Source organism: Scyliorhinus torazame, chromosome 12 (assembly GCF_047496885.1).
Source record: "Scyliorhinus torazame isolate Kashiwa2021f chromosome 12, sScyTor2.1, whole genome shotgun sequence".
Taxonomy (NCBI): domain Eukaryota; kingdom Metazoa; phylum Chordata; class Chondrichthyes; order Carcharhiniformes; family Scyliorhinidae; genus Scyliorhinus; species Scyliorhinus torazame.
Genome location: NC_092718.1, coordinates 188,777,439 through 188,805,155, shown reverse-complemented (window position 1 = coordinate 188,805,155; position 27,717 = coordinate 188,777,439). Strand labels below are relative to the sequence as shown.

The window sequence follows — 27,717 nt, the reverse complement described above, 5'->3', positions numbered from 1 at the left end:
CAGAATTTTGCGTTCACTGGGCAGGGACGCGGCTGACACGTTGGAACACGGAATGTGGCGCGATGATGTTGGGCGGGCATCGGAGCATCAACGTGCAGCCTCATGATATTTCAGTCAGCAGTGGCATGCAGAAGTCCGAACTCCACCCGCCACTAGCTTAAGGGTCAATTAAGGCCGGTTAAAGAGCAATTGTCTCCGATTTTCAGTGGCCCGCCCAACTTTTACTCTCAGCACATGGGTCAGGCGGCCTTCAAGTTTTTCATGAATTCTGTTTCCAGGGCAGGTTAAAAGGAGCACAGGATCTTGGCAAGGTGAGTTGGTAGGAGTCTTCATGGAAGTTGGTTTACAGATAGTTTCTGGCAATTTTTACGGTATTTTGGAGAACCCTTTGAATTCTCAGCATTTGACGAGGCTTTCTGCCGAGAAGACCCTACAGCACATGATCCTGTGCAATCGTCAATTTTTTAAAAATGAGGATTGTCTACTCTACTGCAGGGACCTCCTCTGAGAGGGCCAGAATGGAGAGGAGAAAACCTGCCTGCAGGGAGCATCCAGAAGCGGACCTATGTTACGAGAGGTACAGTCAGGACTGGGTGGAGGGCCAGCAGGATTTACAAGGCAGAAGGGTCCAGGGAAGACACCATTACCCAGCAGGCAGAATTTACAGGCAGCATTCCTGCTCGCTGGACATGTCTCAGAACTGAAGGACGGGCGGCAAGGTAGCACAGTGGTTAGCACTGTTGCTTCACAGCTCCAGGGTCCCACGTTCAATTCCCGGCTTCGGTCACTGTGTGGAGTCTGCACGTTCTCTCAATGTCTGCGTGGGTTTCCTCCCACAAGTCCTGAAAGACGTGCTGTTAGGTGAATTGAACATTCTGAATTCGCCCTCGGTGTACCCAAACAGGCGCCGGAATGTGGCGACTAGGGGCTTTTCGCAGTAACTTCATCGCAGTGTTAATGTAAGCCTACTTGTGACAATAATAAAGATTATTTGCCAATTTTTTTGGAGGTTGGGCAGTTTCTCACCGGTAAATCTGATACTTTTTTTCTGTAGTGGGGAACAAAACTAGCCGGCGAGACCGGCTCCTCCGAGATAAGCATGCTATTTTTAAACTCGAAGTGGGGTTAAGGGTCCCCCACACCCTTTGCCCACAGACATTGCGACCCCTGCAGACATGGGAAACACCCCCAGCCCTCAATGCCAGAGAGGCAACCTCCCCCGGCATCACTAAAAGTCTGCATGAGTCCCCACCACCCAAGCATGAGGACCTACACCCATCCATCCTCATGGGCATCAAGGCCCCCCCACCTTTTTAGGGTTCCCCCTTCAATCCAACCCTTCATAACCTCCCTTCATACCTGCCGTCACCCCAGACGCTCCCTTTGCCTCCCGCTTTTATGGGCATGGCACCCCTCAAGCCCCATCGCTTGGTAGGTCCACTGGTACTCTGGCAATGCCACCCGGGCACTGCTTCTGGCACCTTGGAAAAGCTAACCTGGCACCCCTGCAGTGCCAGGTATGAACTGCCAGGTTGCCAAAGCCAGTGCCAGGTTGGCACTGCCTGGGTACGCACGTTAGTGCTAGGGCACTGCTCCACCTTGTCCCCGACCAGCCAGGGAGCTTCGAGCCCCCCCGTGTGGCTATCACGTCTGGTCTCCATTTGTGGAGGACAGTACTAACCCGCACCCAAGTGCGGCCTTGCCAGTGCAGCTGGTGACTACCAGGAGCCGGGAGAATGAGGCCTCAAAGGGGCCGCGCTTATTTAAGTGAGCCTGATGGGTCTCCCGCTATGAACCTGGTGCAACGGGATCCGCGCTGTGCACAACTGGGTCAGAAAATCGCACCCAACGTTGAATGTAAGTGCACAAACACTTAATGCTTTTGTTCTTTGGTTGTTCTCTTAACAAAGGAATTAACTAGCTTAAAATAATTGAATTAAATGAACTAAGTTTATTCTTTAAAGTACCTTTTTTAAAATAGCAGACAGAAGAGCTTCCCCCAAAAAAGTTAGGCTTCACCTGTTAATGCTTGTAGTGGAACTTCATGGCCCTTGTGTGATGGGTAACTATTATGCTGGTGAATATGAAGGGAATGATCTTAAACAACTAACAATTGATTCAATTGTTGATAAAAACAGGGCTTCATTAATACTGTTTGATCATAAATTACACTCGATTGAATGACTGTGGGTTCTATATTGAGGCAAAGTCATGGTCAATTTGATAATATCCAACTACCCATGTCGTGAAATGTCAATATTAGTACTTTTTGATTGTACTGGTAGTTTCTCTGCTGCACTTTAAATAAATGCAGAGTAAAGTGTTTTTGAATAGCATAAAGTGCTATGGGCTTTGATCCAAAAATTGAATTCTTTGCTCCCTAGATGTGATTTATGTTGCTACTGGTATTTGTCACCCTCGTGTGGCCATTTTGCATTTAGCATCTCAAAATAAATTTAACCTAAAAATAGCATCAGACCATATAATTGGACATGGGCCCTTCCCTAAATGAGGCCTCACGGAAGAGTTAATGTTGGAATAGAAACGCATTGTTTAAGTAAGATATTGAGAACAAAATACATTGGGGGCGATTCTCCGATATGGAGGCCAAGTGTTCGTGCCGTCGTGTTTCAAGATGGCGCGAACAAGGCCGCATGCGCATGCGCAGTTGGGCCGCACCATCCTGCGCATGCGCGGGGAACGTCTTACGCATGCCGGCCCCTCACCAACATGGCGCCGGTGTTCTAGGGCCGCGCGCGGAAGGAGGTGGGGGGGGGGGGGGAGCGAAGAGGCCGGCCCGCTGATCGGTGGGCTCCGATCGCCCCTCCCTCCCCCACAGGCCGCCCCACCCCAGCGTTCCCGCTGGCAGTGACCAGCGGGCACTGGCGCCGGCGGGAACCTGTCGTGTCGTAGTGCCCGCTCGGACCACCCGGGCCGGAGAATCACCGCTTGCCGGTTCTCCGAGCAGCCCGGTGCGAATCGCGCGCCGCTGGTTTCCGGGGGGGTGGGAGAATCGCGTGCAGGGGTCGGGGCTGCGTGGCGCGATTCGTACGGTGCCCCGGCGATTCTCCCACCCGGCGTGTGGGGGGGGGGGGGGGGGGTGGGGGGGGGGGGGGGGGAGGGGAAGAGAAAGAGAGAAAATAGAGCCCATTATTTTGCAGCTCCTTAAGACTACTTTGACTGAAAAGAATGATCCCCTCCCACTGCTTTCCATAACTGTGCTGGCTTCCATCCAGCCACTTCTCCAACTTCCAGGCCCGTACAACTGCCACACCATCTTTGTTGTTTAACTCCTTAGTGCGTGCCTTTCAAAAAGGTAAAAAAACGTCAGAGGTACGTTAAAAGTACAGCCATTTCCAACACGTTGATCTCTTTCCTCAGCAGAGGGGCAAAGCTGCAGGTCAAGGGCGAGGGAAATTTGCAATAATCGTTGAAGCTGGAGAGCATCCAGATGTGAAATGGAGGAAGACATTGTGCACTGGAAAGAAAGAACATTAATAACAAGACAAGAACTGGATAAGTGTGTAGAGAACTTGGGGAGGGAAATGCAAAGATGGCAACATTAGTTTGCTGGAGCCTTTTGACAGCCTACAGATCCCCAAAAATGAGGTGCATTTGGCACTTCTATTTGTCATTTTATTTGAAACCGAAAGCCCTTTGAACTCTTCATTTTAATTGCACTCTATCATGGACTAAAGAGATGCATTACCTGGCATTGGTTCTGATACTTTTTGGATGGACGTCCAACGATATAGATTTGAGATGCTGGCAATCCCAGGACATTGTACACTGAAATGTCTTTCATTGAGCCATAGGCAGCAGTGATCTTGATATGGGACTGCAGGGAGATCAAATTAGCAGAGTGGTTAGTTATTGAAAAGCAGTCAGGACCAGGAACAATGAAGCACCTCAAAAATAGATGGAAATATAATTATAAAGCTAAGAAATGCTTGCTTTCCTCTTCGGACTCGAGTGGATTTTGCCAGCCCTTTGGGGATGTGTTGGGAGGCAGGAAGTCTGGCAAAAAGGTGCAGGAAGGTGATGCGTGGCATGCCCAATGACGTCCTGTTGCCATGCCATTTTTCTCGTATTGGGAAAGGTGACCCGCCCACCAAGAGCCTAATTGAGCTACTTAAATGGCCAATTGTGGATCTCTTCCCACCTTTGCTGCGGCCGAGACCAGCTGCTGGGGCCTCCTTTATGGGTGCTCTTTAGTTCACTGATGGGCTGTTCCTGCAGAAACATCGGGGCTTGCCCTCACCAGGGCCTGGTTGCCAGCAGTGTGCCCTCATCCTCCAGGAGCAGTCCCAGCATTGGCCACCACCAGCAGTGAATGCTGCTGAGCTCCTGGTCCTCTTATTGCTCCTGTGCGCTGGCCTCCGTCTTTAACAGGGATGGCAGCCCTGGCAGCACTTGTCTGCTACCAGCAAAGTGTGGTCCTGAGTCCCACTACCTAACAAAGTAGATGTGTTCCCTATTTTCGGCCCTGGTGGCTGAACCACTGCCATCACCATAAAATTCCAGCCTTAGAATTTAGTATTTGCTGTTATAATCAGTGAGTTTGAGCTCAACCAGAAACAACAAATACAATCAAACTTACAGGTGCTACTTTTTGTTAGATATTAACTCAGTCCAAGCATGCTGTATTCAATAAGGGCATTCTTGCAGAAAACAAGTATTTGATTGTGCAAGATTTAGACCGAGATGGAATCAGTTTTAACTTGTCCCTTTCATACAGCAACCATTGGTGGCACATGTTAACGAAAGATGTTCATTACAGATTTAAAACATAATTTCTTTATGTCACAGAATCACAGAATGGTTCCGGCACAGAAGCAGGCCATTCAGACCATCATATTCATGCTGGCCCTCTTGAAGGAGTAATTCACCTAGCGCCACATCCCCGCCTTCCCCTGTAGCCCTGCACATTCTTCCTGTCCAGCTTACAGTCTAATTCCCTCTTCCATGCCTCGATCGAACCTGCTTCTACCACGCTCTCAGGCAGCGCATTCCAGGTCCTAACCACTTGCTGCGTGAAAAAGTTTCCCTTCATGTTTCCGTTGCTTCATTTGCAAATTACCTTCAATCTGTGCCCTCTGGCTCACAATCCTTTCACCAATTGGGAACAGTTTTCCTTTCTTTATCCTGTCCTGACGCCTCCTGATTTTGAACACCTCTATCAAGTTAATGTTTTAAGGCTTTTCTGGTTGTGTGTGCCAGGCACTGTTGTGGCTAAACATGCAGACAAGCCCACAGCCTGTGCCATTCTATAACAGGACAGATAGCCTCTGGTTTACCCTTCCACACTATGTGTAAAGCACACCTTTCCCCAGGACCGGATAGCTGAAATTTATACTCAGCAGAGGAATGATTGCAAAAATTCTGTTAGTTTTAACCCTTTGGGTTCAGATGTTGCAGTTCAACATGGTTAAAAACGGCAACCCCTTTAAGAATAACACAATAGGACCCTCACAGCAGGAGGTCCCCTCTGCAATGGAACAGGTCCTGCTTATCCAGTTAATACTAAGCAACAGCTATACAAGCAATTGAGGATGAAGCTCTTGTTTTTGACCCTGTGCCAGTATAGAGCATTTTCAAATCATAAAGCTATCTCTCACAACTCTTCCAACATGTTTTCTTACACCACTGATCACTGTGGCATCATGGAGGAAGACTATCAATTTAGTTTCAAGGGTAGCATGGTGACACAATGGTTAGCACCAGGGTCTCGGGATCAACTCCGGCCTTGGGTGACTGTCTGTGTGGAGATTGCACGTTCTCCCCGTGTCTGTGTGGGTTTCGTCCCGGTGCTCCGTTTTCCTCCCACAGTCTAAAGATGTGTAAGTTAGGTGGATTGGCCGTGATAAAGTGCCCTGAGAGTCCAGGGCTTTGTAGGGTAGGTGGGGTTATGGCAATAGGGCGGGTGAGTGGGCTTAGGTGGGTTGCTCTTTCAGAGGGTCAGTGCAGACTCGATGGGCCGAGTAGTCTCCTTCTGCACTTTAGGGATTCTATGATTCTATCCAAGTCTCATTTAGTCTCAAATTACAAGCAACCTTGTGCTTGCTCCGAACCCAGCTGAACTTATTTGAGCTCATCTCACGACAGATCCTACCTTCCACTTGGAACCTTTTCCCTCACACAGACAAAAGAGAATTTCACCCCATCCATCTCAGCTAGCTTCGAACCCAAATGAAAAGTGCGAACCATTTCCTCTCTCCAAATGCAACTGGTTTTTTAAAAGAAAGAAGACACGTTACCTATATCAGCCTGAAATCCTCAACTTAACCAAAAACATACTGGACTAGTGCATCATTTACTGTTTTACAATTGCCTTCCGAGGGGGTACTCGTACTTAGCACCTAAACAAAGATTACCTCTTGCACGAGGTTGCGTAAGAAGATCGTTTTTTGTCGCAGGGGGTCATGGACCAAGCCTTCCGAGAAGAAGATCATACCCTGAGGAAAGTTATGCTGACCCAGCCAGGATACCACTCGCTGCTTCTGCATGTCTGGACGACCAGTAATGTAAATGATTAGGTAGCCCAGGTCCTGCCAGTGTCTTTGAGAAAGAAGAAGCTTTCATTTAGTGCAACATCCTTGCCTTAAAAAAAACCCCACAACACTACAAATGAAAAATCAATGTTACAGCTGTTACTGAATGAAATTCATTTGGTCTGTCCGTTCCAGATCTTGCCTGTGGTTTTCCCGTTTCCTACATTGAAGCTAACAGAATGTACCATATGTGAGAATAATGTTGCGCTTTCTTGTAATAAAAGGAGATTTCATTGGAAATGAATATCGGGTAGTTTTTATAACTGGGACCGACCTATAATCTCGGTCTAATGCCCAGGCGGCAAATTGAAAATCTAACCCGTAATTATTTTTTAATGACGATCTTATTGTTGTAGTTCCCTGGCCAAGTTTCTCCCATCAATAATTTCAAATTTTTTTTACAAGAAGGATTAATTAAATCTTTCTGGGCAATGGCATTTAATTCTGCATTGGTTGGCATCAGCTAAATCATTTAATAATTTGTCCCACTATATAATTGTAAGGAAGTACTTTCGTCATATTAGCTGCAGAAAGAATCCCTAGTCTGTATTTGATTGTCAATTCAGAGGAAGTTCAATCACTGTGCAAGCCCAGGGTTAATCCCGTAAGTAGGTTCCTGAAAATAGTGACCAAGGATCCAAGGAAACCAAATCAGAAAATAGTGCAACTTTCAGATCATAGGAGATAAGACCTTCTACAGTGAAACTATTCAAAGCCTGAAAGTTTGTGGTAGGAACTGTACTTTTGAATACGTAAATCAAAACATGAGATGTAAAGGTCTGAAGAACAATTTCCGGCATTGATTCCCTCAGTTGTCTTTATTGTTAATGCTCCTTGTGGTCATCCTGTATCAGTGATGGCTTGGTTTAAAATTCAGCGATTAGGCACTTGCTGCAATCGATGTTTTTGTCCATTCAGCTAGTCAATTGCCCTCTTTTAATTCATTCTTGAGATATGAACATTGCTGGCAAGGCCAGTACTTGTTGCTTATTCCTCATAGCCCATGAGATAATGATGGTGAACCCTTTGTCATTAACCAGTTCCATAGAACCACCAAATGCTCAAAGCGTGCAACTGCACAGAGACAGTTGACATAGAAAACCTGAATGGGAATTGTTGAACATTGCAATACACAATGGCAAATGCAAACAGGAAACATGATCAAACTTTGTGATGGCAGGTATTACGACTTGTTGGAAGGAAGGCATTCTTTGCATGGTTCTTAATAACCTATTGTCTTGAAGTGGGCTAATTGAAATAATTTGGCATTAAACATTAATAGCTTATAAATAGGCAAATGTAGTTATGAACATTAACAGCTTTATAAGAAGTTATTCAAGCCCTTTCTCAGCATGCTGATGTGGGAAAGTAGCAATCACATATTTAATGCTCTTTACTGGGTGGGTGAGCAAAAGTGTGAAAAGGAGCACAGATTTCAGTGAGTTAAATTGCATCTGCCGCCTGTATAATGCTGGTCAGTAGAGTGTTATACCGTAATGGTGATAACCAAAAGATATAAACATGTTACACAGCCTTGGTGTCAGACACCCTGTAGGAGCAGGTTATTTCTCCCAAGCATGTCTTTGAATAGCTCTCTGTTACTGCAACTTACAAACTTGAGAGGTTTCAAACTTTTACCGGCACAGTCTCAAAAATATTACATGCACAAACACGAAGAATCTGAAAGCTTGTGCACACAATACCTGACCACATCCACAGCTCCTGCTCTGACCTTGGGGTCACTGCCCATGATAGAGACACTAGCAGCAAAAGACCCATCGATGCTGAAGACGACACATTCCATCCCCTTTGGCAGCACTGTAAGGTAGCTCTCTGCAAAAGTCTGGTCGCCTCTAATTAAGGTGGAAAATAAACAATAATAATCTTTATTAGTGTCACAAGTAGACTTAGAGTAACACTGCAATGAAGTTACTGTGAAAATCCCCTAATAGCCACACTCCGGCACCTGTTCGAGAATTCAGAATGTCCAATTCACCTAACAGCACGTCTTTCGGGACTTGTGGGAAGAAACCGGAGCAGCCCGAAGAAACACACACAGACACAAGGAGAACGTGCAGACTCCGCACAGAGACCCAAGCCGGGAATCAAATCTGGGACCCTGGTGCTGTGAAGCAAAAGTGCTAACCACTGTGAACAAGAGATAGACATTACCATGTTTTAAATTTGAGTTCTATTGAGCTTGCTGGATGTACATAATAATGAGACTGATATTAGTTAGGATTTCTCAGTCTAATTTCATCAAACAATCACCATAAATCAGTAATCCCTGAGCAACGATTAGTTCCACTGGGTTTCAGTTGAACAAAGCCCTTTGTAGAGGCTTCACCGATCAGCATGTCATATGCTGCACATTTTTTAAGGCTTAGATGTTATTTTTCTATCTTAATAATTTCAACTCCAGGAAAATAATAACATTAAAAAACAAATGCCTCTCTAACGACCATAAAACATTATAATATTGCCTTAGATATGCTAATATTGGAGAACTTTAATTTATGATTGATGACATTGTCAGTCCAAAGAATATTACAATTGATATCAGAAAACCTGATTAAACAAATAACCTGAAGCCAGCAAACTTTTGGCTTTAGCTGAACTTTAAACTGGTTGTAGAAAAGCAATCAAGTCCGTGAAACATGAACCATGGGAGGACAAAGAATCCTCTCTGGATGAGTACCAAAGCCACCATGGGAGCACAATTCTCCCTGGTGCATAGATACTGTAACTAAATAGGAGTTACCTTTTCAACTGGACACTTTAAGGCCTTAATTGGTGGTGGAGTGGGCCTTACTACCGAGGACTTAATTGTAGTGGTGGAAGTGTGGTGGGGTTCAAGTACTCCACACGGCCCTTCCTGCTTCCAAGCTGGCCACCAGTGAGAGCACACGATTCTGCCCAGAATTCCAGGTTCTGCAATCACGTCGTGGGGGGGGGGGGTAATTTTCGAGGTGGGCTAAAGCAGGTGGGGAGGGCAGGGTGCTGCCGAAAATTAGAAAGGTGGCTGCTCTGGTACCGCACCCTTTTACTATTCACACAGGGTGTTTCTGTACGTTGATGGCAACCAGCCTAGCAGTGGTGGGAAACCAATTGAAGTTGTCACATGAAACAAACAGCAAGAATCCGCTAAGGGAAATGGAATGACACATGGGACCCCCACAGTGTCTGCAGCTCATCAACTCACAAGAGGCGAGTGTACATTGGGAGATCGGAGTGCTGTGAAAATGGTGTGCAGTCTGGATGTTCATGGTACAAATCGCCACGCCTGAGTTCGTCAACTGGCAGAGGTTTGCAATTCATGATTATTTCCTGGAGCGGACGTCACAGACAGTTCTTGTGGTGAAGTTATTTCCCCCAGCCGTTTCACCCCTTCATGTTGTCCCTGTTAGCTTATTCCCAGCAGCAACCAAACCCACTTAATGAAAATGGCTGAAATGTTCATGACAAAGACACAATGCCAAGCATATAGATGAGATAGCAAAACAAAAATGGGCAAGTGATGGAAATTTGAAAGCAGGACCAATCATCCTGAAAGCAAAGAAGAGCTTAGGGTAAGATGGGAATAGGTTGTTCAGTCCCTCAAGCTTGTCCCACAGCCATTCAATTGGTTCCTGGCCAATTTGTGTCTCACCCCCATCTACCTGTCTTGGTTCCATATTCATTCATACCTTCATCTAACAAAGGTCTACCGTCACATCCCATGGGGTGAAATGGAGACAATACATGTGCCAATGACTGGCATCAAGCCCTTCTTCAGAAAATCTTAGTAGTCATATAACATCCTTTTCATCATTTTACCAACCAATTAGGTTTCGCTTGATTTCAGTGTGGACAAACGTGAGGAATGATTCATTCCTATGATTGCCAACCCTCCCTCCGAAGATCTTGTGTGAACCAATGAACTAAAGAAGTAATTTATGAATTGAAGTCTGATGGGTGTGGCCCACCAAAGCAATAAATAAAGAGATCGTCAGCATTTAGTGTCAACACAAATGGGATGTTGGAAATTGAACAAGGCAAATATGAACTTCATTGGAGCGGAGACTCCAAATTCAGCGAGGAATTCTGGCTTTGGCTGCAGTTTTATGCCACTAAGGTCCTTTAGGCTGGGATTCTCTGGCCTCCCAGCCGCGAGTTTCTCAGCTGTGGGAGGCAGTGCGCCATTCCCTGGCGGTGGCATTCTCTTTTCCCACCAGCGTCAATGGGAATTCCCATTGAAGCCACCCGAAGTCTCTGGAAACCCGCAGGCAGGGGTGCGCTGCCGGCAGGAGCAGAGATTCCACCGCTAGACAATGGGTGGAGAATTCCCACCGATAATTGTTTCAGATTTCAGGGGCGAAATTCTCCCCCAAAGGCGCGGTGTCCGCCGACTGGCGCCAATCAGATGGGCATCGCGCCAGCCCAAAGGTGCGGAATGCTCCGCATCTTTGGGGGCCGAGCCCCAACATTGAGGGGCTAGGCCGATGCCGGAGGGATTTCCGCCCCGCCAGCTGGCACGGAAATGCGGCGCATGCGCGGGAGCGTCAGCGGCCGCCGACAGTTTCCCACGCATGCGCAGTGGGGAGAGTCTCTTCCGCCTCCGCCATGGTGGAGGCCGTGGCGGAGGCGGAAGGGAAAGAGTGCCCCCACGGCACAGGCCCGCCCGCGGATCGGTGGGCCCCGATCGCGGGCCAGGCCACCGTGGGGGCACCCCCCGGGGTCAGATCGCCCCGCACGCCCCCCCCAGGACCCCGGAGCCTGCCCACGCCGCCTGGTCCCGCCGGTAAATACCAGCTTTGATTTACGCCGGCGGGACAGGCAATTTCTGGGCGGGACTTCGGCCCATACGGGCCGGAGAATTGAGCGGGGGATCCCGTCAACCGGCGCGGCCCGATTCCCGCCGCCGCCCAATCTCCGGTACCGGAGACTTCGGCGGGGACGGGGGCGGGATTCACGGCGGCCAACGGCCATTCTCCGACCCGGCGGGGGGTCGGAGAATGACGCCCCTGAAGACTGAACAGGAGAAAGTCAGCAGAAGTTGGTAAATGGAAGATTGCACACAGAAAGTGGCAAGTGTTTTTCACTGGGGTAATTTGTCCGTTTGGAGGCACAGAGCAGGGAGAATGGTGAGGTGTGCAATTAATCCACCTTCCAAATGGTACCAGCAAGATTAGCAAACCACTTAAAAGATCAGGCATTATTACATTAGTTTTGGAAAGCTGCCAGTGCTCAATGCACGTGGACATGTAGTTCACCAATCGTGAAGGTGGGGAAATCTGGCAAATGCCCCATGGGTTGAAGCTGAAAGTGAGCCCCCTTAAAGAGGGTTTAACTTTTCCAACGCTTAAGGAACAACCAGCGTCAGGTGGGAAAATTCATGCTCCCCCTCCTAACCTTAACCAAATTAGTGACAACTTTTTTTAAATCTTCAGCTGCTCCTGCATTGGCCTGGAATGTTCCACTAACTAGGATGTCCTTTCTCCAGTGTTACAAGGGGAGGTATATGCAGCAGACACATTCATGTGGGGAGGGGGGTGTGGAGGTGGGGAGGGGGGTTGTAACCCTGGGTTCCTGGCGATCACATAAACTCTGAAAAATCAGACTGTGGCCTTTAGTTGTTAGGGAAACAGAAGCCAATTGGGAAAACTACAATGCTGAGAGATCAAATTCCAGTCTGTTGTCAACAGAACAACTGGAGCCATGACTGAGGCAACTAAGGAAGAAAGAAACTGGAAGACTGGGAAGATAATAGTAAAATAAAGTTACAGGGCTAAATTCTCTGCCTTGCGATGCCGCAAATGCGAACTGCGATTATGCGGAGAATCAGGCACCCAGTCATTTTTGAGGTTTGAGTCCCGATTCGGACTCTATGCTGCAGTCCCTCCCTGGTGGCGAAAACGAGATTTGCGCCCCGTGTTGGGGGGAGCGTGCAAAATCCGCATTTGCATGTATCTAAATGTGATTAGCAGGTTGGACACAGTATAGTCCGCTCTTACACGATGCCCTGCTCCTCTCAGGTGGAAGTTTCGCAGGTGTGATTCACTACAAGTATTTACAAACGTGGACTGGGCGCCATGGCTATGGTGCGGGAGGTTAAAAAAACACTGAATAACTGTTGAAAACATGTTTGGCTTGCTGGGAGATGGCTGCCCGGATCAGGGCCAGCAGCAGATAGTGGCTTGGTGACAGGTCCGTAGACTTGGGGGGCTGGATTCTCCGCAGCCTTGCGCCAAAATCGCGTCTGGCGTGGGGGCGGAGAATTGAAGTTCCCAACGGAATCGGGCCCGGCGCCGCTCCAGTGATTCTCCGGGCCCCGAATAACCGCGTGTCTGCGAATAACGTCACGCGGCTGGGGGCCGTTGCCAGAGGCCTGCCCAGCAATACTCCGCTCCTGACCGGCCGAGTTCCCAACGGTTTGGGACTAACATGGTCTGGCCGGCCGGGACTCACACGTGGCGGCTGCGAACTCAGTCCATGGCCGTCCCGGTGGGGGGCGGGGGGGATTGCACACCGGGGGGGGGGGATGGCCTTAAGGGCGGCCGGAGCAGCGATTAGGACGATTGGCAGGGGCGCGCGGCTGATCGGCGGGGCCTAGTTTGCTTGTGTTGGCCCGTGGTCCGAGTCCGCCATGGTGCTCGGCACGTCCGCCGGAGGCCGCCATCGTGCGCATGTGCAGACTCTGAACCGGAAATGCGGGGGCCCATTTCTGCAGCCAAAGCTGCTTGAAGCTCCCCGGGTCCCTGTTAGCCCCCTGAAGGTAAGTGAATTGCGTTGTTTTTTGCCAGGAAATTCGGGAGTGCAACGGCAGCGTTTTTACACCGGCGTGGGGACATAGCCCCATTTTGGGAGAATCCAGCCCGGGGTGTCCCCCTCGGGATTGGGGCGGCCTGGCACAGACCACCGTTGCTACAACCTGTCTTTTATTTCTTATTGGGTAGTCTAAAATAAATTTAGAATACCCAATTCTGGGGCAGCACAGTAGCACAAGTGATTAGCACAGTGGCCTCACAGCGCCAGGGTCCCATGTTCGATTCCCCGCTGGGTCACTGTCTGTGCGGAGTCTGCACGTTCTCCCCATGTCTGCGTGGGTTTCCTCCGGGTGCTCCGGTTTCCTCCCACAGTCCAAAGGTGTGCAGGTCAAGTGGATTGGCCATGATAAATTACTCTTAGTGACCAAAAAAAGGTTAGGAGGGATTATTGGGTTACAGGGATAGGGTGGAAGTGAGGGCTTAAGTGGATCGGTGCAGATTCGATAGGCCGAATGGCCTCCTTCTGCACTGTATGTTCTATGTTCTAATTCATTTTTCTTTTCCAGTTAAGGGGCAATTTGGTGTGGCCAATCCACCTACCCTGCACAATTTTGGGTTGTGGGGGTAAGACTCACGCACAGACGGGGAGAGTGTGCAAACTCCACATGGACAGTGACCCAGGGTTGGGGCTCGAACCCAGGTCCTCGGTGCCATGAGGCAGCAGTGCTCAACACTGTGCCACCATGCCACCCCCACAGTCTGTCTTTAAATGCATCCCTTTGGTGCTACTTGCAGGCTCCTGGTTACTCACACTGCCGAGTGTTGCCTGTGTCCTTTAAATGCTCCGAAGGCCTGTGGTCATCTGGGAGCCCACCCAGGCTAAATTGGTGAGACCAATTTGTGCTGTATTGTAAGGAACTTGTTAAATCTTTGTCTGTTCCGTGTTTCTTTTTTAAAATTCCTGTCCTGCAACCTTGAAGATTTTGTTTAAACTGCAGACTTTGATCAAACTGAAAATACCCCTATTCTAATGTACTGGCCCAGGACCTCCATGATGCTCTGTGGCATAGCCCATGATGCCATTCTGGTGGACTTGGCAAGCAGCCAATCAGTGCATCTGAGATTCTGGGACATCTTCTATTCTCAATTGGGATTGGTGGAGCCTTTCAGAAAATTCACAACAGAAGGCAGCCTCCATTTTGTCTCAGTTCTGTGAAATTCTAGGAAGCAGCACACAGCCAGTCTAGGCTCCCGCTGCCACCTCTCTGCCTAATGATTTAAAATGCTTCCAGCCAGCCTGTGAGAGGTTCTACTGGAAGCTCAGGTAGATCTCTCTCAGCTAGGGACAAAAATACTTTCTCTTCCTGCACAACCTGGGAGCTGTGGGCAAGTAGTCATTTCTGTTCTGGTCAGACATCAAGAAAAACCTGGAACTGGTTTAAGCCCTCTCTCCCTAACAGGTCTGTGAAAATTTAAATGTCTGATTGAAAGGCTAGGGAGCTGGAACTGGCTTTACTTTCTGCCAACTGTTTAACCTGTGGAAGTTCCACTGGAAGTAATCTTGATCTGCAAAAATGGCCGACAAGCAGTCAATGTATGGAGCAGATGGACAACCTTTGTTTAAATTCTCAGGTGGGGAATTCTAAGATTGTCTCAGTGAGACTGGGAGTCAATCTGGCGCAGGCCTGTCAGGACTAAGCTGACCTCGGGGGCAGATTCTCAGTGTGAAGACCCCGATTGTTAAAAGTGAATGTGATTTTCCAAAGAGAATTCTACAGCCTTCAGGCTCTAGTTGAAGACCATCATTAGAAGATCGCTGACTATAAAGACTATTGCCCCGGCAGCAAAGGACCATCTCGTGCCCTTTTAATTCATAGAATTTATAGAATTTACAGTGCAGAAGGAGGCCATTCGGCCCATCGAGTCTGTACCAGCTCTTGGAAAGAGCACCCCATCCAAGGTCCACACCTCCACCCTATCCCCATAACCCAGTAACCCCACCCAACACTAAGGGCAATTTTGGACACTATGGGCAATTTAGCATGGCCAACCCACATAATCCGCACATCTTTGGACTGTTGGAGTAAACCGGAGCACCCGGAGGAACCCACGCACACACGGGGAGAATGTGCAGACTCCGCATAGACAGTGCGGGAATCGAACCTGGGGCCCTGGAGCTGTGAAGCAATTGAGCTATCCACAATGCTACTGTGCTGCCCACAAAATTCCTGTTATTTTCAATCCTTTCCCTACCCCCACCGTGTGTCTGTCTTGTGTGTGTCTGGTTGGAGGGTGGGTTGGAGTTTGGAGAATATTTAGATTAGCAGACCATTGTTCCGTTCTTACCATATGTTCATCTTTTACACTTGTTATAAATAAAGTTTTTCAAATGTTTTACTTACAAGTCTGGTGCCTGTAATTCATTGGAACAGTCAAGGGTCAAAGATCTCAGGAAAATACAGGAATTGTTGGTTAATTCACTTATGTTGAGACTCCGGGGTCTGTGGGGCTGGAATTGACCGCGCACTTGCCCAGGCTGTCGTAACAGTGTCATCTATTCAAAGTGTAATTTATGATGTATACTGAATACAATTTGCCTCTTAATTCTTGTTTCATTTATGGTGATTTTGGATTGATTGTTTAAGTAAAAATTATATAAAGTAAAATCTTGACTGTTGATTTGTTCGGGTGATCTCATTTTGGCATGTTTCCATGGGGATCATAACACAAATGCTGCAAGGGGCAAAGGGTGTGCACGCATCACAGCCATTCTGGATTCTACACATGTTGTTCATACATGCTGATTACAGGAGAGCCCTCTGGCTACAGAAACCACGGCACTGGCTGATGTTTCCTCTCCTTACCCAAGGACATGAAAGCAGACAGGATATTTCAAACCACTTTACAAATATCACAAGTCATTTTTATTATATCGTCAGATGTTCGGAAGATTTCAAAACCGATTTCAGTTATATTATATTGCCTTTGAGATATCCTCAAATGGTTCATTTCCTGCTTCAACAGAAACTCTTTAAATATTTCCATGCACTTTAAAATAATATTCTACTGTGCAAAGTGGGCGCAAGTGCCATCCAGAGTTATTGAGAACTGATTTGAAAGTTGAGGCACCATAAAATGAGTTCAAGGCACCTACAATTTCTTTTGAATTGTTCAAATTTAATTTTCAATGCTTCCAAATATATTTCTGTTCGTCACTGGCGCAGAACATTACCGTGTCCAAAAATGAGCTTAGGAGGTGCAAGAAAATGAACACTCCAGTTCGATTTTTGCACAGGGCTACAGAGAAGGTATGGCACATAATTGTGTCGTTCCGGTCAAATAGTTTGTTTTGGTATCTATAGTCCAAATTAGATCTCTTTACAATCTATCTTCCTCATTTATGAAGAGAAGGGTGTATTGAGAACTAAAATTGTTGCGACTTTAACTGTTTCACTAAAGAAATCCATATGTTCTCCCCATATCTGCGTGGGTCTCGCCCCCACAACCCAAAGATGTGCAGGGTAGGTTAATTAGCCATGCTAAATTGACCCTTAATTGGAAAAAAAAGAATTGGGGACTCTTCAATATAAAACAAAAAGACATCCATATGTAGAGTTGAATACCTACAGCAGCCAATATAAGTTTCTAATGTTGAACAGAGGACCCTTGACCCAATGCCATCACTGTATTAGATCTTGGCCAATCTGTACTAGAATTCCACTTACGCGCCGTATCCCTGAACTCCTGAATGAAAGTTTCTCAATTTCAGGCTTTGTAAATTTCAATTGCCCATAGCATTTTGGGAGAACGAGTACAAGATTTCCACTGTCTTTTATTTGGAAAGTACTTCTTGATTTCACTCCTGGCTTAGGTTTAATCTGAAAGTTTTGCCTCTTTATTCTGGATTTCCCCAGCAGAGGAAATGGTCTGCTCTATCAAATCCCTGTCATTTAAAACTCTTCAATTACTTCACCCCTAAACCATCTAAATGTAATAGAATACAAGCTAAATTTATGCAACCTGTCTCAACACTTTAAGTTCCAATATTATCCTGGTGAATTTTGGTAAGAGACCAAAATATCTTTCCTGACTTGTAGAAGCCAAAATTGAATGCAATACTCCAGATGTCATCTGATCAAGGGCCTATTGAAATGAAATGAAAATCGCTTATTGTCACAAGTAGACTTCAATGAAATTACTGTGAAAAGCCCCTAGTCGCCACATTCTGGCGCCTGTTCGGGGAGGCTGGTACGGGAATTGAACCGTGCTGCTGGCCTGTCTTGGTCTGCTTCAAAAGCCAGCGATTTAGCCCAGTGTGCTAAACCAGCCTTCCACTTCCACGGGGAGGGAGTGGGGATCTCCTGAAGATAAAGGTCTCTTTAGCCTACGTTCATTGGCATAGAGCCAAACGCGAGGCCTTCAAAGTAACCAGGAGTGGCATGATGGCACAGTGGTTAGCACTGCTGCCCCACGACACCAAGGACCTGGGTTCAATTACGACTTCAGGCGTCTGTGTGGAGTTTGCATGTTCACCCCGTGTCTGCGTGGGTTTCCTCCAGGTGCCCCAGTTTCCTCCCACAATCCAAAGATGTGTAGGTTAGGTGGATTGGCCATGTTACATTGCCCCTTAGTGTCCAATAGATTTTAGATGGGGGTACAGCGATAGGGTGGAGGCGTGGGCCTTGGTAGGGTGTTTTTTTCAGAGGGTCGGTGCAGACTCGATGGGCTGAAATTCCTCCTCCTAACCCTAACACTGTAGGGAGTCTATGAAAGAACTTAAAGTTATTTTCAACAATGAAGGTAACTGCAAAGGGTTTCAATTGGCTCAACACCTAAAAAGAGGACAGGCAATATATATAATACCTGACAACCATCTTCACAGGGTAAACTCCAACACTGAGCTTCTTTCCATCTGGAATGGTGTACAGGATTCTGCCACTGTTGCTGGTGATCTCGGTGTCAAAATACGCCCACCTCCCTGAAGGTGGCTGTGTCATGAGGAGAATGTCAACCTGCACAGCATGGAAAACAACAGAATGTAAAAGTGTTGCTTTGAAGGAAATAAAAGTGATGAAACTTTGCTTTTTGTATCTCTGACATGTCTCCCCATGGATAGGAACTGCTACATACCACGGCTGACAGGAGGCACCGAATATCGTTTGATGGCTGCAATTTTGAACAGAGGGAATCTAAAATATCACTATCCAAAATAACACTATTCTCCATGAGGCACTCCATCACCAACCCGACAGCTTGTTGTCATCTGCGACAGCCAATTTTTTAAAAATTTGATCATTAACAAATTCAGAGCTCACTGACTGCAGCATCAATAACCCCAAAAGATAATTGCTATGGTCACTGTGTGTTACAACCTCAGGAACACACTTTTTGAATGTTTTTAAAAATTTGATCTTGCACACACTAGAGCAATTCTTCATTCAAGGTGGCAGTTCTGAATTACAGGCAGCATACATTCTTGAGTTAGCGCGAGCGGTGAGCTGGTCAAGGTTTGCTTCATTGCTAATGATGCAACCATCCACTGGGTCCTTTAAATAGAACTGATACTATTCAGCATTCTCTAGTGCACACACACGAATGCATACACACACGCGTACTTCTGAGAATCAAATTTAACAGTTCCAAAAATTAGAAATACAGCGGATTGCGGGGGGCGGGGGGGGGGGGGTGATATCCAGTAGTTGGTAATAAGTTGTAACAGCGGGTAGTCGCACTTGAAGTAGCTCCAGGGGGTTTCACTGAATTAATTTATTTGCTACCGGTTGTATCATAGTTCGTTCATTATTTTTCCATGTGTTCATTTTGTTAATAAACTATCTTACTAGTCAAAGAACTAGATGTTCTGTGTGCACCTGGACAATGACCACAACACAGAACATAACAGAAGACATGGCAAGGAAATGCCTTGGCATTGCCCCCTGGCACCGAGGCCATGTTGCCGTTGTCAGGTTAACACTACCGTGTTGGCACTGCCAAGGGGCAGGGTCTGAAAGGGACTGGGTCTCAAGGGGATGGGCCCGAAGGAGTGGAACCTGAAGAGAGAGGGGCCTGGCAGGGGCATTAAGCGACCTCATAGCGCGATGCCGCTCACCTGGAAGAGGAGGGGGACGCTGGTATCAGCGATGTGGGGCCCTGAGTCCGGTGATTGTGGGGGTGTCTTTGCCAAGGGATGAGAAATATGAGCAGGAGAGAGGGACTGATCTTGAACGCACAACAATGGCAGCCAAAAATCGAGTCAGATCAAAATCCAACAAAGCTTCTGCCAGGAAGGACACAGTTCGCAAAATGCAGGTGACTGAAAGGGCAGAGGTTTATGAGAAGAAAGATTGTTGCAGATATTTGTCACTGAAGAGGTGGCGATTGTGATTTATGCCGATTTTTAAAAATAACATCCTTATTTATGTTCTGAATGCCACTTTTAGTTATATAAAAAGGTTAGCTTAGTGGATTTTGAAAACAATTATTTCAGCAATTGGTTGATTGTTATTTACTCATGCTGCATTTTTGTCTTGGATTTTCATTTCAGGCACACATAGTAATCGATAGTAATTAAAACATGTCCAATTCTTTGGCACATTTTAATCAATTTGAATAAATTGAAGTTCATTGATCTTGAGCCAATGGGGATCTTTTTCATTTGGAAATATTTCCGAGGTCCGATGCAGTTTTCAGACACCTTTCTGTCCTCACAGATTAGCAACTGTTGCAACACCTTTGATGTCTAGGCTTGTGCATGAATGAAGCCTTGCACTGGTTTTTTTTATTGCGCCTTTGCTGAAACGGTAATGCATACGCTGAAGATTGTTGAATTTATTTGACAGATTTTCTGATGAGTATGGGTTCTATCATTCAATCTATTTAGATTACAGACTGCCCTTGCAATTGAAAGAACATTATCCCACTCAAATCCTCTGTCAACCTTGTGTCAACCGGTAGCATGCTTGACTCGGAGTCAGGGGACTTTGGGCGCGATTCAGAGACCCCGTTGCGGGTGAATCATACAAGAGCTCCAAATCGGGTTCCGCGCCAGGTTCTGGACCAATCGCAATTAGCCGGGTTCGCTCGGCCCGGTGCAATTTTGACTGGGCGAGAACCACATCTGCATATTTAAATGACCTAATGGATCATTTAAATTCCCAGACGTTGGATTCACCCGGCTCCTGGGACTCAACGGCTGTGCCTGCGAGACCGCACCATGGCGCCATGTAGTACTGGCCCGCACAAACGTGGAACAGGCATAGCGGCTCCTCGATGGGGCGGGGGGAGGTATTCCAGGCCATTGGAGACCCCCAGGTGGTCAGGGACAGGACAGGGTCGTACTCTGGCAGTACCCCAGACACCTTGGCACGGGAAGCCTGGCAGCACCACCCTCACACCCCGTGGCAGTATCCGGGTGCCAGATTGGCACTGCCAGGGGCCGGGCCTGTGGGTAGGGCCTTGCCAATTGGAAGGTGGGTGAGTGGGGGTTCCCGGGGCCTCAACAAGATTGGGAGAGGTGAAGGGGGGGGGAGGTCAATAAAGATGTGGGGGCTGACCTGAAAGGGGGGGAGGGGATCATCAGGGCTGCTGATCGAAATAGCGCCCCGATCTGCGAGCAGCCGGTACTGCTGGCCAGATCAACTTGCCAGCAGGAAATCACTCGATTTAGAGTCTCACATGCACCACCCTTGAGATTACCCTAAATACCTCCCTCCAATTTTGGGCAGGACCAAAACATAGGAACGTGATTTGTGGGCCCCCCCCCCCCCCACCACAGCATTCACAAACATCCCACACCCCCTCAAAAAGTCGGCTTATCCTTACCCTTGTGAGGTGCGCCCTATACACCACCTTCAACTGTATCAGCCCCAAACTCCCGCACAAAGTTGAGGCATTCACCCTCTGAAGCATCTCACACCACAATCCATCCTGCATGCCCGCCCCCAACTTTTCCTCCCACTTTACCTTAATCTGTCCAGTGATCTTCCTCCCAATCTGCCTTAATCCCATCCAGTGATACGATGATTATCTACTTGAATGGCCATGCAGGCTCAAGGGTGTTGTGTGGCCTAGTACTGCTCCTATTTCCTATGTTTTGAGCACCATTTTCAACAGAAATGTCATTGAGCACCACCCCCACTGCCAAATGGTTTGCTGGGTAAATAAATATATGTTGCTACGTGTGTTCCAAAACATACAGGCCAGGAAGTCCAAAGTTCTTACAAGAATACTAGCATTTTCGGGTTTTTTTCATATTGCCATTCCTACTTAGATCTTATATCCTGCTAAATTTGGCTTTATGTGTGGTCCAACATCACATTAATTACCTATAAATGAAAAGTAACCAGCAACTGGGTGGCAGTTATATTTTTTAAAAAGTCTTGCAGCAACTTCAAAGGTGGAACATTTGTAATATGAAGCAATTACTTTGTGCAGCTAAAGAAATATTGAAAGTTGTCCAGCTGATTTAACTAATATATACAGTGCCACTGGATATCCATCGCCAGCAACAAACTGGTTCTATATTAAAATTGGGCAGAAGTATTTTTCAAAAAGCAGAGGAGATAAAAGATATCCTGTGTTATTCTGACTAGTGAACAAAAAGCCTTTTCAGAAAAGCTTCCCCTTGAGAGCTTACAAAATTCTAAAACAGCATTATTGATTAAAAGCTCTTTACATGTGTCTGTGGTGAATAAACTCATTACAGTGACCACTAGAGTCAAATTATATATCAACTTCAGCGTTAATCTCTGCCAGGATACGTTCCTTTGAGTTGATACTGAGGGCGGAAGCGAGCATCGTGCAAAGAGTGACCATACCATTCTGTAGAAGGTCCAGTACAAAAACAGACCATGTGCAAGTTAGGTGGATTGGCCATACTAAATTGCTCCTTAGTGTGCCCAAAGATGTGCAGGTTAAGTGAGGTTACGGGGGTTACAAGGGTTAGGGCGGGGGAATGGGCTTAAGTCGGGTGCTCTTTTGGAGGGTCGGTGCAGACTCGATGGGCCGAATGACCTCCTTCTGGACTGTAGGGATTCTATGGATTCTTCTATGTATTCATTTGGCCCAGCCAATCCATATTGTTCCATTTGGCCCAATTAGTTTGGTTCTCCCTCTATTTATCCAATTTTCCCTTAAATGCATCCAAGGCCCTCCAGTGGAGGCAGAGTCAGAGATAATGAAAGTTAACACCCCATCTGACTGAGATCAATTATGGAGCCTCCACTATGCTTTGTATCTTCAGATCCAGTGACTGACCTTCGGGACACTGCACTAGTCCCTAAATCCGCTCTCGCTTCACGATTACAAGCCGTCCATTTCAGCCAAATTTCTCTTCCTTCCCTCCCACCTTTGCCAGTAATCTTGTAAGATACCTTGTAAATATACTCGAGAATCAACCGACTGATCATTACAAAACACACACAAGCAAAATGCCTGCTCTAAACCTTCCACTGGTGTTGCTAAACAAATACAAAATATTGCAAATTCTGCAAAGCTGCCCTTGTAACTCTCAATCCCATTTGTCTGTCCCACATTGTTCTCATGAAATTCCAATGGAAGATCGAGGAACAGCACCTGGTTTTGTGGTCGGGCACTTTACAGTCTTCTAGATTTTGCAATAAATTTGATAACTTCAGATCATAACCACTGCTCCCACAGTAGCCATTTTGCTTTTTCTTATTTTCCTCCCCTAGATCGTTCTCTTCCCTGCTCTGTTATCTTCCCATTTTTGCCTTGTGCCCTTTTGTCATTTGATCACTGCTGCCTTCCACCCTATCACAGTCCCTGTTATTCCTCCCCCTCCACCGCCCCCACTATTCATGACTCTTAAAATCTGCTACAATTCTAACTTCTTCCAGGTCTGAAGAAAGGTCATTGACCTGAAACGTTTAACGTTTCACTCCCCAATAAAAGCCAATTCTTTCCAGCATTTTCTGTATTTACATTAGTTCAGTAGCTGTATATAGTAATAGTATTGTTTCAGGTGAATAATGTCCCTAAAACTGCCCATATTTGAGGGAGAAATTTTATGGCCCTTCGCGGTGGGTGGGCGGGGCCATAAAACGTGGCACGCCATCATAAGTCTTTGGCAAAATTCCCTTAGTCTCCAGGTCAACCAGCCTGTAGTCCACTTCAGTACTTGCTTCTTTTATCAATATTTCTGATATATTAAATGGTATTTTTGACTTTTCCTGCCAGTTGAAGCAGGCAAACATCAACAGGCAATTAAGCAGGACTATCTGGTAAGCATGGTAAATTTGTTAAACTTCTGATCATGACTGAACTTGATATTAAGTTTGAGATGGAGAAGAGAGAGTCCCAAGCTAAGATTTGTAATTGAAGTAAGGCAAACCCCAAGATGCTTAATGAATGGGCCACAGCACACTGGTCTGATAACGAATTACCCTGCAGAGAGTGGGATGGATTCAATGATGGATTCAATATGCTACAAAACATGCTGAGGGGCACACGAAAGCAATGGCACAATGGGGAAAGGTCGCTGACTAAGAACTCTCAGCCATAGTGCAATGAGGGGCAGGGAATGACTCACATTGTACACCGTGAATAGTATGTGTATCACAATTGTATTGAAGCACCTTAGAGCGCAACAGGGGCCGGAATACTCCGGCTGTTGGGATTCTCTTTTCCCACTGGCAGTGCACCCCTGCCCATGGGTTTCCCAGTGACGTGGGGTAGCTTCAATGGGAAATCCCATTAACAAGCAGCAGGAAGAGAGAATCCTGCCGCCAGGGAACAATTGCTGTGAGAAATCCGGCTGGATCTATGTAGAGAACTGATGTATTGGATGTTCTGGATCCGTGGAACACATACAGGCCACCAACACTTAAAATAGTGCAACATTATTTTATTAAGTTAGGAACTGTTGAACATACTTTCACTGTGGGTTAACACGATGTTAGATTAAACTAAAGGCCTATGCCTGTCCGAACCAGTCTATGCACTCAGCACATGGTGAGGACCTGTGCTGTAAGCTGTAAGCTCTGTCCTGAGAGACTGCATCCCGAATGAGCGGGAACTCTGATGCCCTCTGTCTTTATAGTGAGTGTGCTCTAACTGGTGATTGGCTGCGGTGTTGATTGGTCTTGCTGTGTGTCCATCAGTGTGTGTGTATCTGCACCATGAAATACTGGTGTATATCATGACAAGAACTTAACTACCTTTGCACCGTTTTTATTAACCATTTTGAAACGTTTGTAATTTTTTCTTGCCTGTACTGAAGCATCTCAGGGTGCAACACGGTCTATGTAGAAAACTTGAATATCATTGCACTTTCTGTGATGGGCATTTTGAAATGGTTTGTAATGTTCTTTCAGATATTTTCCAAATAAAGTATATTTTTTGCAAAAAAAGTCACAAAACCAATATATATCCTGAAAGAGTAAAAGCTCAATTTCTGTAGCTAAACTACCATGACCAACAAATGAGGTAAGTGACTGTATCAAGCTAAAAGAAAAGGATCACGCAAATGCAGGGAAAGTGGGAATCTAGCAGAATGAGAGAGTTCAAAAAAAGCAATGATGAAATGCAGGATAAGTAATAAGGGATGCGAAAAGGCATAATGGAAAATATTTTCAAGGGATATTGATGCTAACAGAAGTGTTTATACATGCATTAAGAGAAAATGGTAAAGGGGAAAATGGGTCTATTGAAGAGAGGCAAGACAATAATGGAAAATAAAGAAGGGCAGATTTGGTAAATGAATATCTGCTTTTTTGGTTAAGGAGAGGACAAAATGCCAGCAATAGAAGGGAACTAAAAATTAAGTCAAAGGGTGTAATGAAGTGGAGTGAATCGTAAAAGCTGATAATGGAGCTTTTACCGGCACTTAAGACAGGCATATCTCCAGGAATGGATAATTTCATTCAAGGTATTAAAATGGACCAGGAAACTACAGGTATTTTAGTCAGCATTTCCAGAATCTCTAGATTTTGGAATTGTGCCTTAACTAGTGCACAGATACAAAAATTAATCAAAAGGCTATTGGATTGCTGTCAATTATATCAGGGAGCTGGAATTCCAAAGTGAGCAAATAATACTTCAGTCTTGTTCAGTTGCAATCTGGGGTATGATATTCAGTTCTGGGTATCTCAGGAAGGATACATCGGCATTGGAAGGGGCACAGTAAAAATCCTTGAGAATGATTAATGGGTTAACGGTGAAATCAAGAGGACAAATTGCATTAAAGTGGCTTGTATTCGCTCGAGTTTTGAAGATTGTGGGGCGATCTAATTGAGGGATTTACAATGATAAAGGGATTCAAAAGGGTAGATGCAGAGAAACCATTTCCTCTGGTGGAGGAAACCTAGATCTAGCGAGCATAACTTTAAAAATTAGAACAAGAACATTTAGGAGCAAAATCAGGAAACTTCACACAATGAGTTGCAGAAATCTTGAACATTTTCCTTCAAAATGGTTAGGAAGGGTCCAGTGAAACTTCCAAGAATGAGAACGATGGATTTTTATGAGGTAAGACTATCAAAGGATACGAAGAAAGGGTGAATAAATGGAATGGGGGTACAGATTAGCCAGGAGTAGTGAATGGTAGAAGAGGTTGAGGGGGCTGAAAGGCCTACTCTTGTTCCTACATTCTCTTGTGATGGTTCCTCTACTCCCAGATGCCAGCAACATCCCACTTTGACAGCAGAACAATTTCCAATACATTGGGGTAATATATTATCATACTGTCCCATTGAGCATGGTGTTACCAAAGGGACAGAAATGTTCAAATGTCAATTGTTCCAAATGGAATTGATTTGCAGATCTTTCTGCAGAAGGATGACACTCAATTTGAATCTCTTTGAACTCTTAGTGTAAACTGATGCCAACCCCCAGTTGACACAATTGTGGGAATTTCCTTCAGGAACTTGCCAATCGACCACCATAACTTTGATAGATGATCAGTAGAAACTCTTACCCAAGGTTTCCTGCTGAAGCTATAGTGCCTGATTGAGAGACCATCCCCTACATTTCCTGCAAGTCCATTATTTCAGTGATTACACCTTATATTCAAGTACAAGAAAAATGTTATTACCAAAATATCTTCACTGTTTTTCTGCCTCAGCCTCTGCACTGAAAGATTACTCATCCTCGGTGATTTCGACATCCATCTCAATTCATTGTGCTCACTCTCTGAGTTCACTGTCCTCTTATCCTCCTTGAATTTGTCCTTCCATTTAAAATCCTCAAACCGTATAAAATGATTACTCTCTCTTAACCTACTCATTCTCCCAGGTAGGGGCCTCACCTCTGCTCCCTTAAGCCCAAAGGACATTGACTTGAAGAATACAGCGGATAATAGGTTTGGCCGTTGATTATCAGATCAAGCTGAATCACATTAAACACATCAGCTCCTGCTCTTGTCTGCTAAATCTGTTTATTATTCCAGGATCATCTTGGGATGTAAAGGTAACCCCAGATTTCTTTTTTCTACTTCAGATTGTCGTCTGAAACTCTTCTCCCCTGTTCCCTCCAGCCACATCTGCATCAATATGTCTGAAACTCTTCTCCCCAGTTCCCTCCAGCCACATCTGCATCAATATGTACAAGGAGCTTCCTTGTCACTAAGATGATGACCATCCGGTCAGGTGCCTCTGCCGCGTTGCACCTTTTCACCAGCCCACTTTTGTGAGGGCCATGAAGAATCCAGCACGAGTTTGTACAATAGAAAGAAATAACATTTATTTACAATTACATATATATGTGTATATATATATATATATATATATATATATATATATATAAAACAGCAGCAGTACTCTCTTGCTGCGCACTCCTCTCTACTGGTTCCATACTGGCCAGCTCTATTTATGCAGGGACTCTGCTAATGATTTCTCCGCCCCCCTCATTGGGGAAGCTCATACTCCCTAAGTATTGTGGGATTGCCATTAGTCCCCAGACAATGGTAAGCAGGCAGGTTATAACATCCGCAGGGCAGCACGGTAGCATAGTGGATAGCACAATTGCTTCACAGCTCCAGGGTCCCAGGTTCGATTCCGGCTTGGGTCACTGTCTGTGTGGAGTCTGCATGTCCTCCCCGTGTGTGCGTGGGTTTCCTCCGGGTGCTCCGGTTTCCTCCCACAGTCCAAAGATGTGCAGGTTAGGTGGATTGGCCATGATAAATTGCCCTTAGTGTCCAAAATTGCCCTTAGTGTTGGATGGGGTTACTGGGTTATGGGGATAGGGTGGAGGTGTGGACTTGGGTAGGGTGCTCTTTCCAAGAGCCGGTGCAGACTTGATGGGCCGAATGGCCTCCGTCTGCCCTGTAAATTCTATGATAATCCCTCCCCCCAAAGCCTAAGGAATCCAGCAAAGTCCCCGGCGAAGGAGGGCGTTGGACTCGTTTTATGTGGTCTACATGCTTGTGCTGGAGATGACCCTGGGCTTGCACCTGGTAAGAGATA

At 46.2% G+C, this 27,717-nt stretch overlaps 1 protein-coding gene across 1 annotated transcript in view; it reads right to left on the bottom strand.

Annotated features, from left to right (window-relative positions):
• The window catches only part of pitpnm3 (PITPNM family member 3), a 665,462-nt gene that overhangs the window by 7,374 nt on the left and 630,371 nt on the right, over nt 1-27,717 (bottom strand). Inside the window, exons 15-18 of the mRNA XM_072469536.1 lie at nt 18,161-18,309; nt 8,255-8,404; nt 6,375-6,558; nt 3,710-3,838 (exon numbers count right to left, since the gene is read on the bottom strand). Of these exons, the coding sequence (XP_072325637.1) occupies nt 3,710-3,838; nt 6,375-6,558; nt 8,255-8,404; nt 18,161-18,309 (612 nt within the window). The remainder of the gene's footprint in view (nt 1-3,709; nt 3,839-6,374; nt 6,559-8,254; nt 8,405-18,160; nt 18,310-27,717) is intronic.